General features: G+C 39.1%; 1 protein-coding gene across 3 annotated transcripts in view; it reads right to left on the reverse strand.

The window, feature by feature from the left end:
* Positions 1-9,205: 9,205 nt before the first annotated feature.
* Positions 9,206-15,599, reverse strand: part of TAFA1 (TAFA chemokine like family member 1) — a 598,831-nt gene continuing 592,437 nt past the window's right edge. For all 3 annotated transcript variants that reach the window (XM_030802029.1, XM_030802030.1, XM_030802028.1), the window contains exon 5: positions 9,206-10,337. In XM_030802029.1, the coding sequence (XP_030657889.1) occupies positions 10,320-10,337 (18 nt within the window). In that variant the 3' untranslated portion in view covers positions 9,206-10,319. The remainder of the gene's footprint in view (positions 10,338-15,599) is intronic.

Below are 15,599 nucleotides of genomic sequence, written 5' to 3' on the forward strand. Positions count from 1 at the left end.
TAAATATGGCTATTCATTAAGATTATGAACCTACCCAATGTTTTACTAACATCCAGCCTTCTCCATAATAGGCCAGGTGTCAGCAAACTTTTTTTTATAATGGATCAGATAGTAAATATTTTATGCTTTCAGAGCCTTAAAGTCTCCGTTGCAGCCATTCTACTAACATTGTTGTGCAAAAGCAGCTACAGCCAGTATGTAACAAATGGTTGTGTTAGAATAAAACTTTATTCGGCCGGGCGCGGTGGCTCACGCTTGTAATCCCAGCACTTTGGGAGGCCGAGGCGGGCGGATCATGACGTCAGGAGATCGAGACCACGATGAAACCCCGTCTCTACTAAAAATAAAAATAAAAAAAATTAGCCGGGCGTGGTGGCGGGCGCCTGTAGTCCCAGCTACTCGGAGAGGCTGAGGCAGGAGAATGGCGTGAACCCGGGAGGCGGAGCTTGCAGTGAGCTGAGATCGCGCCACTGCACTCCAGCCTGGGCGACAGAGACTCCGTCTCAAACAAACAAACAAACAAAACAAAACAAAACAAAGAATAAAACTTTATTTTAAAAAAGTCAGCAGGCCAGATTTAGTGTAAGAGCCAGTTTGCCAATCTCTGGTCTGGACTTGAACTTCCCTAAATTCTAGATGTATTATGTCCATCATTTAAAAACTTAATCCCTCAGACTAAAAAATGAGGCCAATGGAAAAGGTATCTGACATGATTTTTTTCTCAGTGAACTCAAGCTGGCCTCTAGTGATTACTGTTTCCTTAATTATTCATAAAAATTCCCTTAAAGATACATTCTAGAATACATCTCAGCGTCACTAGTCTACACTTTTCAGAACCTACTTATTTTTTAAAATAATTATAACTATACTTAACTGATTCTAACTTCTGGCACCTCTCCTTGGTGCCTCAAAATTCCTTAGCATTGGTGTGGCAATATTTCGATAGTTTTTTTTTTCCTTCTGGTTTTAGGAATGTAGTTCTTATGCAGGGAGTGATATACAGGACCTGGCTCTTACCGGCTTGTGACAGCCGGCTGTGTACATCTCTTCCCAACTCCACACTGGTATCTTGAAATCAGCTGTAGTGAGAGGATTTACACCACAGGAATCAATAGATGGTACAAATCAGGGCTTTCCCTTTCCCTCTGTCATGCATCCTGGGTAATTCAATCATTGAGGCGAGCAAGATGCTGTCTTACAAATCTCTTCCCCTGTCTTGGGTTTATTGTTCTCTTGACACTATTTCTTCTAGGCATTTTAGCAAAAACAACATAGTTGCTTGAGAAAAATCTGAATTCTCTATCACCTACACATTATTGGATTCAGGAAGTAGGTTTGTCCCTTCCTTGTTTTTCTTGCTTTGAACTTAACTACAAAAAGCTCTTTAGGTTGCTCTTAGCATTTTTGGGAAGCCATAAGTCACTGGGGGAATTTAACTCTCCCTAGTATGTCCTTCCAGGTTTCTGTCATTCTTATATATAGTCTTTCTTGATGGTTTGCTTTTGCTAAATCTTTTGCCAATGTCTTTTAAAATTCCAAACTGTTTCTTTAGCTAGCTTACCATATTTCCTCATTGTTCTCATTTGCTCTTGCCTGCATAGGATGCCAGTTCTAAGAACTGATTTGAGATATTTAAGTGACTCCCTCAGTGAGGACTAAAAATTAGGACTCTTTTAACCCAATGCATTTACTGGGATGCTATGCTTTCTTTAATATTCAGTCAAAGAAGATACTGGGATTAAGAGACAAATTTGAAACCTTCTCATTCATAATTCAATTTGAACTCTGTTCACTGACAATGAGGCTAGGTCTCATGGGAGTAGACCAAATCAGATGAAACTAAAGCTTTCTCTCTACGAATAACCTCTAAAAGACTCAGCATAGTCTTATGCTTGTTTATCAAGATGGCCTTAGATAATTCAGTCCACTGAATGGCAATTGATTGATATAGCTGAGGCTTGAATCTAAGTCATCATCTCCTCCATGAAAGGAATAGTATTATTCACTGCTCTGTCCTTAGGCTTTGACATGGTAAGTCTTCCATGTGCATTACTAAATACCACAAAAACATCCTTACTGGTCCTCTCAGTTTACTTGGGTGCCCTTCAATCTGTTCTCCGTTTTGAAACCAGAGTTGTCATCTTAAAAGCTGCCTTAGGATTTTATTTGAAAGATGAAGCCAGGAAGCACTGATAAAGAAGTAAGGAAATAAGACAGGAAATTAAGGGAAGCCAATAAAGTGTGTGTTTATGGGCAGGCTGCAGCTTTGGGTAACTTGGGATCAGTCTTATTTGGGAATTCTTAAATGCCGAAGAGAACTGTGTGGTACTATATGATGGCCACTGGCTGAATGTGGCTTTCTAAATATAATTTTAGGTTAAACATTTAAAATTAAATAAAACTAAAAATCAGTTTCTGCATTGCAACTGCCACATTTCAAGTGCTCAGTAGTTCCACGTGCCAATTGGCTAAAACACTGGATAGCTCAGATACAGAATATCTTCACATTGCAGAAAGTTCCACTGGGTAGCACTGATGTAGAGCATACCTCAGTGTTGACCATCTGGGAGCAAGGAAGCTGGAAATTGGTATATCAGTCTTATTTGTCAATGGTTGCTCTCCTAATTCCCTGACATGTCTGGTTTGCCCTGCACGTATAAGGGAACAAGGACAGAATATGGATAGATACCAATAGTATCTGCTGTAAGTATAAATCAGATTGTGTCACTCTTGGCTTAAAAATCCTTTTTCATGGCTTCCTGCTACAATTCAGATAAAACCCACACTCTTTATCATGCCCTACATGGCCCCATAATCTGACTTCAAGGTTACTTCCCCAATCTCATGCCACTTTGCTCTCAATTACTCTGCTTTCAAATCAAACTGAAAGAGACTTTCTGTAAGTTTCACAAACACATTGAGTTCTTCCTTGGCTAGGGCAGTGGCACATACTAATTTGTCCACTTGAAACACCCCCACTGGTTCACTCCCACTCCCCCTCAGCTCTCTGCATGGCTGTATCTTGCTATCCTCTAGTTCTCAGCTAAATGCCACCTCCTCCAGGAGATGTTCCATGGTCATCTTACCTAAAGTTAGCATTTCCCTCCCATTGTTTACTTCCTTGGCTTGTTTTGAATTTCTTTCATATCATGATTTTTAATTATTTGTTTACTTTTGTTTTTGTCTGTTTCCTCTAGAACAGTGTAAGCTCTGAAGTCTCCCCCAGTATCTAGTAGTGTACCTGACACATACTAAGAACTCAACAGATATTTGTTTATTGAATGAAGAAGTGAATTAATGAACAAAAAAAGTCTTTACCAGTGAGGTGGGTGTAAGAGAGGCATGCAAGGTCACACCTCTGCAGTATGCAGGGTTATGTGTGAATCTGCTTGGACAGTTAGCCTGAATGACAAACGGGCTGAGTGTGATGGAGAGAGTGGCCTGGCCATGGCATTGTGTATAGTTGCTGATCATGGTCTTACACACCAGATGGCACAAGTCATTAGCAACTCAACTTCTGAATTAACACTCTGGACACCAGCAGGGTGCATTCTCCAACATGCTATTACTTGCTTGTGTCAATGGCATCACTCAAGTGTGGGTTATACTGGCATTTTACAGTGGCTTAAAAACACTGTCTAGCAGATGGAGAACTCTACAAAGTTGAGCAAGCATCTGTCTAGTCTTCCAGCTTTCTAGAAAAGGAATATGAAAAAAAATTTTGGTTGTTTTTGCTAAGTTTGTCTTGAGTGGAGCTAGCAGAGACACAGGGAGCACCTAGGTGACACCTTAGTAATTTGAGAATAACACAGTAACAGTTATCTGGGAATAACCATTGCTTATCTACTGCTTTATATTTGTATAACATTCCCACTTGCTCCATTTCTCTAATCCTCCCATAACCTTTAAGTTTTGTATAATGATTTCCATTTTACATGCAAAAACTCTGGGAGAGAGGTTGCAAGCTTTTCTGGGTTGAATTTTTAAATGGAAGGCAGGGACTTGAAACTTTGAGGAGTTCTTTTCAATACACACAGTGCCTTTTAGGCATGAGATGTAAAGGGAAGAAGAGAGGAGAAAATGTGATAGTGGTGAGATGAGCGGTGGGCAGGGGGTGGTGGTGAGAAACCTTGAAAGCTTCTTGGTATAGCCATCTCGGGAGGAGTCAGATTAGGATGCAAACACAGCAAGAATTCACATGGAGTCCAGGTATGAATGTAGACAGCAGCAGGAGTCATGAAATGATTTTATGTGACTCAACATAGAATCAGAGGGGGAGGCCATTTTTATGGGGGAGCCAGTACCTAGCATTGAGTAGATGTACAAGCATCTCGGGACTTTTTGCACTAACTGGTAGGCTCTGCCAACCTTATACTGCTTCCTTTCGGTCCCCAGTGTTTGCTCCTGCACTAACTTTGGTTACCCCAAAGTTGGAGCCCATGGAAATGCAATAATTTTACTTCATTCTAGCAGAGAGTTTGGCTCCTTTTTGCAACCTTGACATTTCACCCAGCAGACGACAACTGATGTGCCCATAGCATTCTCGGTGGCATAGGTAAGACAGGCTGTAGGTTACGTGTCATTGCCTGCAAACTAGCCTTTTCTGCCACTTTTTCTACCACCAGAGGAATCACATGAAAATGCAAATATATGAGAATAATATAATTTTGGGCCAGATTTAACAAAATTTCAATGGGTTATAAATATGCGAGATTTGGACATTTCATATTGTGATATTGTGAAATATATTTTTGGTTTTCAACATGGTTCCCTGGCATACAACTCTTAAACTCCTTAGAATTTCCAAGTGATGTCTTTTTATATGCTAACGAGCTGACTGATGATGGCTTGCTGCTTCTAGTTAGCTTTAGGATAGGGGTTGGTCTCTGGAAGGACCATCTATCCTAAAGGATTAGATCCAAGGCAGGATTAGAGGGTCAGGACTTCAGCCCCACCCAAAACATCTAGGGAGGGGATAGGAGCTGAAGGTTGACTTGATTACCAATGGCCAATGATTTTGTCAGTCACGCCTATGTAAAGAAGCCTCCATAAAAACCCAGAAGGACAGGGTTTGGAGAGATCCTGGACAGCCGAACACGTGGAGGTCCTGGAGGGTAGTGTGCTCAGGGAGGGCATGGAAGCTCAGTACCCATTCCTATATTTCATACTACGCATCTTTTCATCTATATCTTCTATACTATCCTCTGTTATTAATTGGTAAATATACGTAAGTGTTTCCCTGCATTCTATCAGTCACTTTAGCAAATTAATAGAACCCAAGTAGGGGGTTGTGGGATCCTCAGTTTGTAGCCAGTCAGTCAGAAGCACAGGTAAAACAACCTGGGGCTGTGACTGGCATCAGAAATGGAGGCCAGTCTTGTGGGACTGAGCCTTCAACCTGTGGGATGCGACATTATCTCCAGGTAGATGCGTCATAATGGAATTGAATTAGAGGACATCCAGCTGGTATTCACTGTAGAATTGCTTGCTTGGTGTGCAGGGAAAAACTCCCACACATCTGGTCACAGAAGTCTTCTGTGTTGATTGTCGTATGATGTGGGAGCAGAGGAAAAATATTTTGAATTTGTTTTTGTCCACACTCATATACCAGCATCTGAATTTCTGGACAGTCCTAAAAATAAGTCAGAAGAATATGGACATATGGCTCCTTAATGAGCAGCATTGAGCATGGTGCCATGCATGGCAACAATAGGCTGAGATCAAATTCTGGCTACCAGTGCCCTGCAATGTGCCAGGGTTTCTCCCTTCATCTTGGTATTTTAGGCACTATATGTGGCACTGCTTAACTAACTTTTGTTACCTGGCTAGCTTCTGTAGGCTTATGTGCCTTTTAGGCCATGTTTGAGAACTACCCTTGAACCAATTATAATGCCTTTAAAAATTTATTCACACTCAGCTGGGCATGGTGGCTTATGCCTGTAATCCCAGCACTTTGAGAGGCCAAGGCAGGCAGATCACAAGGTCAAGAGATCGAGACCATCCTGGCCAACATGGTGAAATCCTGTCTCTACAAAGTACAACAATTAGCTGGGCGTTGTGTGGCACACCTGTAGTCCTAGCTACTCAGGAGGTTGAGGCAGGAGAATCGCTTGAACCCAGGAGGTGGAGGGTGCAGTGAGCCGAGACTGCACCACCGCACTTCAGCCTGGCGACAGAACAAGACTCTGTCTCAAAAAAAAAAAAAAAAAAAAAAAAAAAAAAAAAAAAAAAAAAAAAAAAAATTATTCACAGTCTTTCTGAAGAAGCCATTTCCAACCCATTCCATGATCTATGGCCACATATCCATGTGCCATGGCCTCAAGGCTGCAATACATTGTCTTACGGGAAATTTGGCTGCAAGTTTTCTTCATAGCATGTCAGCCTGTTCTTGGGTTATAGCATCTCTAAGCAGGTGGGAATCAGGGCTGGATAAACATTGCCTGGTCTATCAAAGTCAGTTAGGGCTGGGATCCTGGCTTTCATATTTGGTAACCAATTATTATTTCTTTTAATGATGTAACTAGCTACCAGAATGAGAGCTTAAACTTTTTGAAAATGAAGCAAACTACCTAAGTAAATAAACAAATGAGAGCCACTTGTGGACCAATGATGTGAGCATGTCATGACATCTATTGATATGCCCTGAGCTCTTTTACAAGGAAAAAAAATCCTGACCTATTCGACCTCAAATCTCTAAACCTTTAATAGGGGATATAGTAAGAGGCGTGTATGTACAATTAGTGGCCTCATCTTTAATTTAAAGTGTGAACCTGATTCTATTTCATCACTTTTGTATTATTCCCATGGGTAGTATGAAATTAGATTCCATTACTGCTCCCACTAGTCCTGAGTTCTCACATTCCACGGCAGTGCCTTTTATCATGTTTCCTTGTATTTATAAACTAGCTGGAGATGGCTCGAGCCCTACAATTCACTAAACACGCCGTCTCTTATTTAGCAGGTAGACAGCTCACAAAAAGACATGACACACTTCTTTGTCAACCAAACTCTAATAGCTTTTGAAATGGGGTTGTCAAGCTTAATTAAAAGAAAAAGCCATATTATGACATGATATTTAACCTCTGAGGGAAGCAGTGTATGCCCTGTGCAGCTGAAGAATGTGGTGGATCTCCTCAGATAAACAATTTTTATGCCTTCCATAACTTACCATATCAGTTACAGTGGCGAAGTGACATAATATACTGTACTATAAAACTACTGTATTGCTTTGTGAAAGTTATACTCAATTTGATCGAAAAAACATGTTGAATTCTGTCTTGGTGAAAACATTCTTCATCATTCTACAATGGAAAATAGCCAAGTAGTAAACTTCTCAATGTGCTTGCCTAGTCCATTAACAGATTAATCTAATCACCCCAAAATGTCAATAAATAAGATTTACACTATTTGAAAATCTTCATCTTATGAAATAAGCTACATTTTCACTTTTTTACTAAGAGAAGGGCTCTGGATAAAACTCTGCATTTACTCAGTTATGTTATAACATTATTCATCGTCCTGGATGCACAAGCTCAAAATCAATATTAGTCATACCACACTGAGCTCTTTATTACCAGAAATACGTGATATAAGTTTTTACACCATAAATGTGCAGATTCAATAGGCAGATGGTAGCTACTGAATTCCCCAAACTGGAGCAAGTTAAATTTAAACACAATTTGATGGTTCACACATTTGTGTAAGGGACTTGGATAAATCCAAATTGAATTTGACGACATTTACAAATATTTGCACTGTCTTATTGGATGGTTTCCTGATTCTGTTGTGATTTTTTTCTCCAGGTCTTTTCATGAAAGACTAGCATGAATTGACCGATGGGAAATGAATGAACAGAGGTGGACCTCTAGACCAGCCCCTTCATTGACTAAAAGTCTCTGGTTACAGAAAAGGAAAAGCTGTGACCATGACATCTTGGGAGTTATGAGAAGTGTCTGCATGTATGAGTCCATACAAAAGAGAATAGCCTTCTTTCTTCACATTGGATTTTCACTTAGGATCAATGCTTTTAAAAGAGTATCCTAGGGAACACTAATAGTAAAGTCCACATGTTCAGAGAATTTGGGGCAATACTAATGCTGGCATCGTTTAAAACATGGAATTAGTTCATCTCAGTTTAGGCATGATAGAAACTTTTATGTAAAATCTAGATTTCTGGTTCTTTTGAAAAACTGAAGATGTAACATTGCAGTCATTAAATCCTCACATAGAAGCAATATCTTAGTTTCCCATTATGCAGGGCATGTGTGCTCCATTAGCCATGTGACCAGCTAGAGATTTCTTACTTGACTTCCCCTCTTCTAGTCTTTCTTAAAGACACACAGTGCCTTTTGGTTTATTAAAGTCTCTGACAATTCCCCCAGTAAATATCTCTATTTTGTTTAAAAAACTTTCCCAAATATATTTGATTATAGAAGTTTTTTCCTTCACATTTTGCATCTGGATCATAAATTCAAAATATTTTGATTTTCTGGTGTGAACTTTGTGCTACCTTCTGGCAAATATTTTGTGAAAGCATTTGAGAAGCCTAGATTTTGCAGTCAGGATTCTATTTCTGCCTCTGGATGCTTTTATAGGCCTTCAAGATGCAGAATCAGTTTATCTGGTTAGAGTGTTTGTATGTTCAATCAGACTTCAGGCTATCTTGGTAGAGATGGGGGAGCCTCTGAATTTGACCTGAGACTTAAATTTAAAAGTTGAGACTATGGGACCCAATGTTCTACTAACCTAATAAGAAGCCATAACAATATTTACTCCAGAGAATATATTTTGCAGAAAAACGGATACACTTACAAGATGACTGGGATGGAAACTATGATTATGCCATCTCCAGGAAAACTAGAACTTAAGTAGTTATTTCCTTCTTATAAACATTAGCTGAGTAACTCTCAAAAAAAGAAGAAGATCATTTTTTGGTGGGGTTAGCCCCATATGTATTATTCCAGTAACTACTACGAAAGCCCAATAATGGGATCTGACATTTCGGCTTGCTGACTGAGGACACTGCAGTTATAGTAATGGATTTCTGATTTTCAAAATATTAACATTGGAAATAGTAGCCACAATGGAAACAAAGACCTTATGGGAGAAGTTCTGGCTGACTATGAGTCTCTGAGCAGGGCATTCTCTGGATTTGGTTAAGGTTGATTCAGTAAAAATAAATGGCAAAATAAAGAAGACAAGTAGGTTTAGAAAGAAATTGTTTACCACTTTAATAGGGCTGTCCAACATTTGGTCACATAGATCATCCTGAAATCTAATTGTTTTCATAGCCTTCCTATCTCACAAGAGGAGATCTGAATACTCTTGGAAAAAGCAAACCAAACATAGAAAGAGATGCCATGATAAGACTTGTTGCTACAGCACTATGTAGTTAACGATGCCAGACTTTGGATTTAATCAGAGGACATTTCTGCAGTCTAGGACAGCTATACAAAGCCTTAAGACATTGTATTTACAGGACTTATTCATGTAGGGATCCATATCCTACCCATAACTCTGCCAGAGTCTTCATAGCATGGTGGAGTGGCTCCCTTAAGAATCCTCATTTTCTTATATGTGGAAAAGCTAGTAGCTCTAAAAATATTTTCCTGGAAGAGGTTAGAACGGTTATTATATATCAATTGAATATAAAGTATGATTATGTAAGCCAAGCTTGCATGCTAATATTGCACAGGGTAGAAATCAATAAAACAGGACGATGTGCTTCCTTGGGCCATCTGGTAGAAGCAGAAGGAAGTTCTTGATTCAGTATCATTATGATGCCTCAAATTACAGGAGTCCACCTGTAGCTGGCCTTCCTGTGTCAGTGCCATCTTGAATTCTCAAAAGGGCACATGTCTTCCTTGCCGTTAGAAAAAGAAATGACTAACAAAACAAAGCAAAACAGACAAAACATCCAAAACTCAAAGGGGTATACCAGCCGTCTCAAACTGTGGTACTGTTCATTTCTTGAAGAGAATAGATAATATTTCAAAATATTATATATATATACATATATTTCAAATGGTACAAAGTAACTATAGATTCAAATTAGAAGATAGTTGATCGTTCTTCACGATGCCCAAAAACTTCACTGAGAAAACCCTTTTTTAAGCCCACTTTCCATGGTGTTGCCAAAACGCTGCATCTTCTCACTGTAGGATATTTCGTTACACACAGTAAACGCACTGTGATTATCTGGTAGCCAGTCAAAGTGCAAGAAAGAAATCCATTTGGCTTGTATATATGTGAGACGTTTGAGATTCTCAAAATGTATTTTCCAGAGGGTTGGTTTTCCTTTGCTACCACAAATGCTTCTGTTAGGTTCTCGGGTGAATCTGAAACCAAAGAAAGACAGATATTTCAGGGAGAACAGTGCAAAATGAAGGCACAAAGAAATGTGATTACGTAGAAAATGAGGACGCCTTGAATCTTTAGGTTGTTGCTTTTTTTCAGGTGATCTGAAGTCAAAAATCTTAAAGTTTAGAGCAGTCATTTTCAAATGGTGATCAAAGCATATTGATAGGCCACTGTATTTTTATCAATGCAATAAATTAATGACGTCACTCCTGAGGACTGAGACTCCTGGAGCAATGCCTATCCAGGACTGGTTTCCTAGGCATGTCACCTATGAAGTTGCACAAGGCCCTATCCTAGAAAGAGCCTCTTGCTTGGTTTAATGTTCTTCTGTTGCCATCTTGAGAGTATTAATAATTTTTAAACAAGGGCCCTGCACTTTCATTTTGCACCTGGCCTTGCATGTTATGCAATCAGTCCTGTGTCTATCTGATGAGAATTTGAATGGAGTAAGTTATTCCATGGTCCTGTGAAGTTGGCCTGTTGTAAGATGTAGAGGGCTGGCATGAGGTGAGGTCGTTGCCAAGGTTAGACCATATCTGTGTAGGAACACACAGATGAGAAACTGTTCCTGTGCAAGGTGAGAAACTGTTGCACTCAATGACACAGTGTTCAAGGGCAATCAAGATTACATTTCTGTTGCTGTAGTTGTCTTTTAATCCACTTGAATAGGGTCTCAAAGGCTCAAATATTCAAAAGGACACATGTACAGAGAACCACTAGCTTCAAGCATAAATAAAAATTCTAATAGAGTTGAAGCCTCTATTCTAGAATTCTAGGAAGTATGGCATTTTTTATTATATCTTCTTTATAGTTTTAGAAGTTGAGTGTTCTGAGGCTAGAGGTAGAAGTCCATTTACGGATTTTAGAGTTAGGCAGGTGGATTTGTGTTGGGCCAGTTACAGAAAACACTGATTTGACAAGATGGCTACAGTGGTTAATTGCGCAATCTGGGGTCTTCTACCTCCTTGTTTTAGGGAATAAAACTTGACTTTACATTGTGTACTAACTGTTGATTTTCTCACTAGTCTGAGAGACATTCACGTATTGGAATGAAGCAAATCCAGCATGGTTTGCTACTTCCCAATGTATTACACCAGATTATGTTCTGCTATTTTAACCTGTTAATTTATCTTTTCCAGGGACTGGTTTTCTCCTCATTTCCTCCTCTTCCTCTTCCTGCCTCCAAATAACTGACATTCAGTTTTTAGCTGAAATTATTCCATCATTGTCAAATAACTTATTTTGTCTTTGAAAGGCAAGTAAATCTAGGGACTCCAAAATCACTAAGCCAAAGGGAAATTCAAGCTGAGAATGACGTCAGGCAAACCTGCCTCTCATTTTATTCCTAAATAATATAGCTACAAAGATTTTTCAAAAGCCACATACCTCCCTCACAATTTTACCACAAGGAAATTCCTTGTGGATCCCAGATCTTTACCCTAAAACCTTTCTGTTGAATTTTATCCTGGCAATGTAAATTGATAGCTTATTTTTTCAGGTGCAGGACAAAGGACAGAATTCTAAGTCATCCCTCTGCTTACCTGAGACAAATGTATATCTGATGGCATCCTCTGACATAAAAATATAGATTCACTGAGCTACGTGAAGGTCTAAGTGGCTCTTCCTCTACCCGCTTCTCACATGTAAATGGTGTATTTGGTGAAAGGCTGGTCAAAGACCAAAAGAATGTAACCACCATTTGTCTCTTATCTACCCACACCTTTAAAAATTTGCTTCTTTCCCCAATATCCACGCTTTTCCCTTTAAATATTGAAACCCTCAAAATCATCTCTGGAGAAGGGCACAGACCTACCTCTAGGTCATGCATTCATAACCTTGGCCAAATAAACTTTCTAAATTGAGTAAGACCTGTCTCAGATACTTTTCATTTTTACATCTCTAAGGGGAAGCCTGTCTTTCAAATTAAGCCATTGCTCCTGAATATACAAGGTATAGACATGTATCTGAATACATGGGATAGAGCCTCCCCAACTTTCAAACTTATGTATTTGATATAGTTTAAAGAAAAGACATAAATAAATAGGTGTCTAAAACTGCAAGAATAAAATCTCTAGTCAATATTTTGGTTGGTTAGTCTTGCTCCTAAGTACCAACAAAGCGATTTAATAAAGCAATTGAAGCAATGATCAAGCAGACACAGGGAATAATTTGGCCATGAAACTTCACCCACATGTACTGAGATTCTCACCGGAAGTGTGTGTGTTGCCAGATTTATTCTACTCCAGGCTGGGTCTTGGAAAACCTCTCAAGGTGAATACTTCCTTTCTATAGGGTGGCAGCCAGGAGTCTTCCTCTCTTAAAAAGTTATTCCACATCTCCTGAAAGAAAAGCCTTTGCCTAATTCCACCTATATTTTCTCCTTCCTTCTGGGGTAATAATGTCACTCAGATCCATTGTTCCTGAGGTTTTTCTTTAGACTGTGCCCTGTTACCTGGGCTACTCCAGATGTTCTGGGGTGTCTGGTAGTTTAGATGAACCACCACATTTCTACTCTTCACCTTCCTTAAAACATGAATACCATAAAGTTTTAAATTAGGTCAGACTTTGAAACATTATTTATCCACATTTCGAAGAGAATTTTGTTCAGGATGATTATTTTGGAAGTAACCTACAAAAGATGAAGGTTTGGAACAGTCTTTTATAGGAAAGAGAATGAAGTCCCAGGAAGCTTTCCCATGATTATCGTTATATTGAAGTTACTTTTAAAATAATAGTATGAAAGAAACTCTCATTTGCTATTAACAATCTGAGTGTGTTTCTCCAACTTTTTTTTTTATCCTGAGTGAACTCTCTTTGAATTATTCTTAAACAAAAAAGAACAAAAGAGGTAGTTTTGTTTTTTTTTTATCCCATTGATAACAGCAGAACAATGAAAACATTTGACTCCTAATAATTAAAGAACATCTGTGAATTAAACCATTTTTAAAGTTAAATTGTTAGAATCAGTACTTGAAGTGAGTAAGCATATTTGTGCTCTGATGGAGAAGAATACATAAGGTGTAGAAGAAAAATTAATATAAAATATATTTTCAGAGCACATGATCTAAGGACTGGCGTTGACACAACATTTACACAGAATAGACGGTTCCTATATATATCATCTGGACTTAATTGCTGCCTTTTGTGTTTAAAAGTGCTTATTTCATTGCAAATTTCCTGAGAAGGAGCGGGGAGGGAGGACGTATGTCAGTAGGAGCATTTGAGTCCTCTGAAGGTTTAAAAAGTACAGTTTTTCCAGTGTCTTCTTTTTTCTTTTCTAAGGACAGACTTGAGAATTCTCAGCTGACTGATGTGCAGCTCACACGGCTGTAGAGTAGCCTCCTATTTCCTTGCTTGAAATGGATGTACACGTCAGAACAGGTACATCCTCTGCTTTCAAACCGACTGCAATGGCAATTTATTGATCTCATCCATTTAACTGCTTGGGTTGAATTCAGCCCACCCAGGGAGGCAGCAAATGGTGTGCTCCAGTCTCTGTTACTGTGATCAGATCCTGCATGATACTCCTGTGTTGTTGGAAAATGTCTAGGGTGCATCTGCAACATGCCTGATGGTTTTAAAATGTACTCTACAGAGGCCAAATAAAAGAAAGTTACGTTCGTCTCAAAAAAGTAGCATTAACAATTTATGTTTCTGCTTTCGTTTTGTTTAACTTATATTCTGTCTTCCAAAGAGTCTCCTACTTGGTACTCTTGGAATTTCACTTATTTAAATCCTGACCTGAATTATTTTTCTTTGCTGTGTTTCAGGTCTGGAGACTCCATGAGAGTAAGGCTTGCCTTCAATAAAAGGCAATCAGTTATGTAGAACAGAGAAAAGAGATATGGCAGGAAATATATCAGCAATGTGTTTAAAACAAAGGTGGTTAGATTCCCATCATACTGCCCATAATTCAGAACAGCTTAAAACAAACCAATTTGTGAGGGCAACTTCAAATTATTGGGAAAAATCATTTTTAGGCAAAAGGTAACTAAAGGGAAACCTAATTTCCCACCTTCCACTAGTTAATTAAAATGGTTTCTGTGGATAAGTTGCATGAACCAGGCTCATTTCTGAATAATGTCTTTTGTAGGTGTTTCATTAAAATGAAACAGGATAATCCACATTAAGCTACTCAGGCACAGACAGATGTACCTTAGCAAGCTAGGGTGCTTCAGAGGTTCCTCCTGGTTGCAAGCCGGAAATGTATGGCCATTTACTACCAGTCAACAGGGTCCAAAAAGGCAAGGAAATTTGATACACAAAATGTTTTCACCTATTTTATATGTGAAAAATAAGTTTTATATAGTATTATGTAGCATTAGTTTTGTCTTCTGCATCACAAAGACACAAGAACCAATTTCATTTATTGAAAAGGTGAGGCTGAGAAGAAAGAGTAAGTCAAGATTAATAATAAGGGGTGGGAAACAGAGACATCCTTTCAAATACATCAGACCTTTGGTAGAATAAAACTTCAGCATACTAGGATTTGTAACCGATGGAGCTTGCTTTAAAAAATACTCCACAGGCTGGGTATGGTGGATCAGGCCTGTAATCCCCGTGATTTGGGAGGCTGAAGCAGGAGGATAGCTTGAGGCTAGGAGTTAGATGCTGCAGTGAGCTATAATCACACCACTTCACTCCAGCCTGGGCAACAGAGATCCCCCCTCTCTCAAAAAAAATTCCCGTAAATTAAAACACACACAGGCATGCACACTCCCCACCCCCACACATGCATACACACACCTACCCACCCACCCACACACACACGGAGAGAGAGAGAAAGAAAGAAAGAGAGAAATGGGGCTGATACTCAATTGGTACACATACGTATGACCACACTTGTCAAATTGACATACTTTGTTATTAGTGGATATATAATTAGTATCTTAAGCATATGGAGCATCTCCCACCCCTGGCTCCTTTAGGATTCCGAGGCTTTCCAGTAACTACAGGGTTAATATCTAGCTAGCTGGGCCTTTCTGCCCTGCTCCAGCATCAGGGCACCAATTCTGATGGGTTGCATTACCCCACCCTGAAGGTTGTTATTTATTTAGAAGATCACTCCTGATTTAACCAGAGAAATCAAAGAATGATGTATTCACTCCCCAAAACCCTTTTCAGTTCTCTGAAGGATCATCACAGAACTCTTTTAAAGAACATTAGAAAATAGCTTCTGTAGGTATACTTAAATGCAGACCCTTTCAGCAAACCTTCTGGATGAATTAGGGAGGAACTTT

The sequence above is a fragment of the Nomascus leucogenys genome, chromosome 21 (genome assembly GCF_006542625.1).
Source record: "Nomascus leucogenys isolate Asia chromosome 21, Asia_NLE_v1, whole genome shotgun sequence".
Taxonomy (NCBI): domain Eukaryota; kingdom Metazoa; phylum Chordata; class Mammalia; order Primates; family Hylobatidae; genus Nomascus; species Nomascus leucogenys.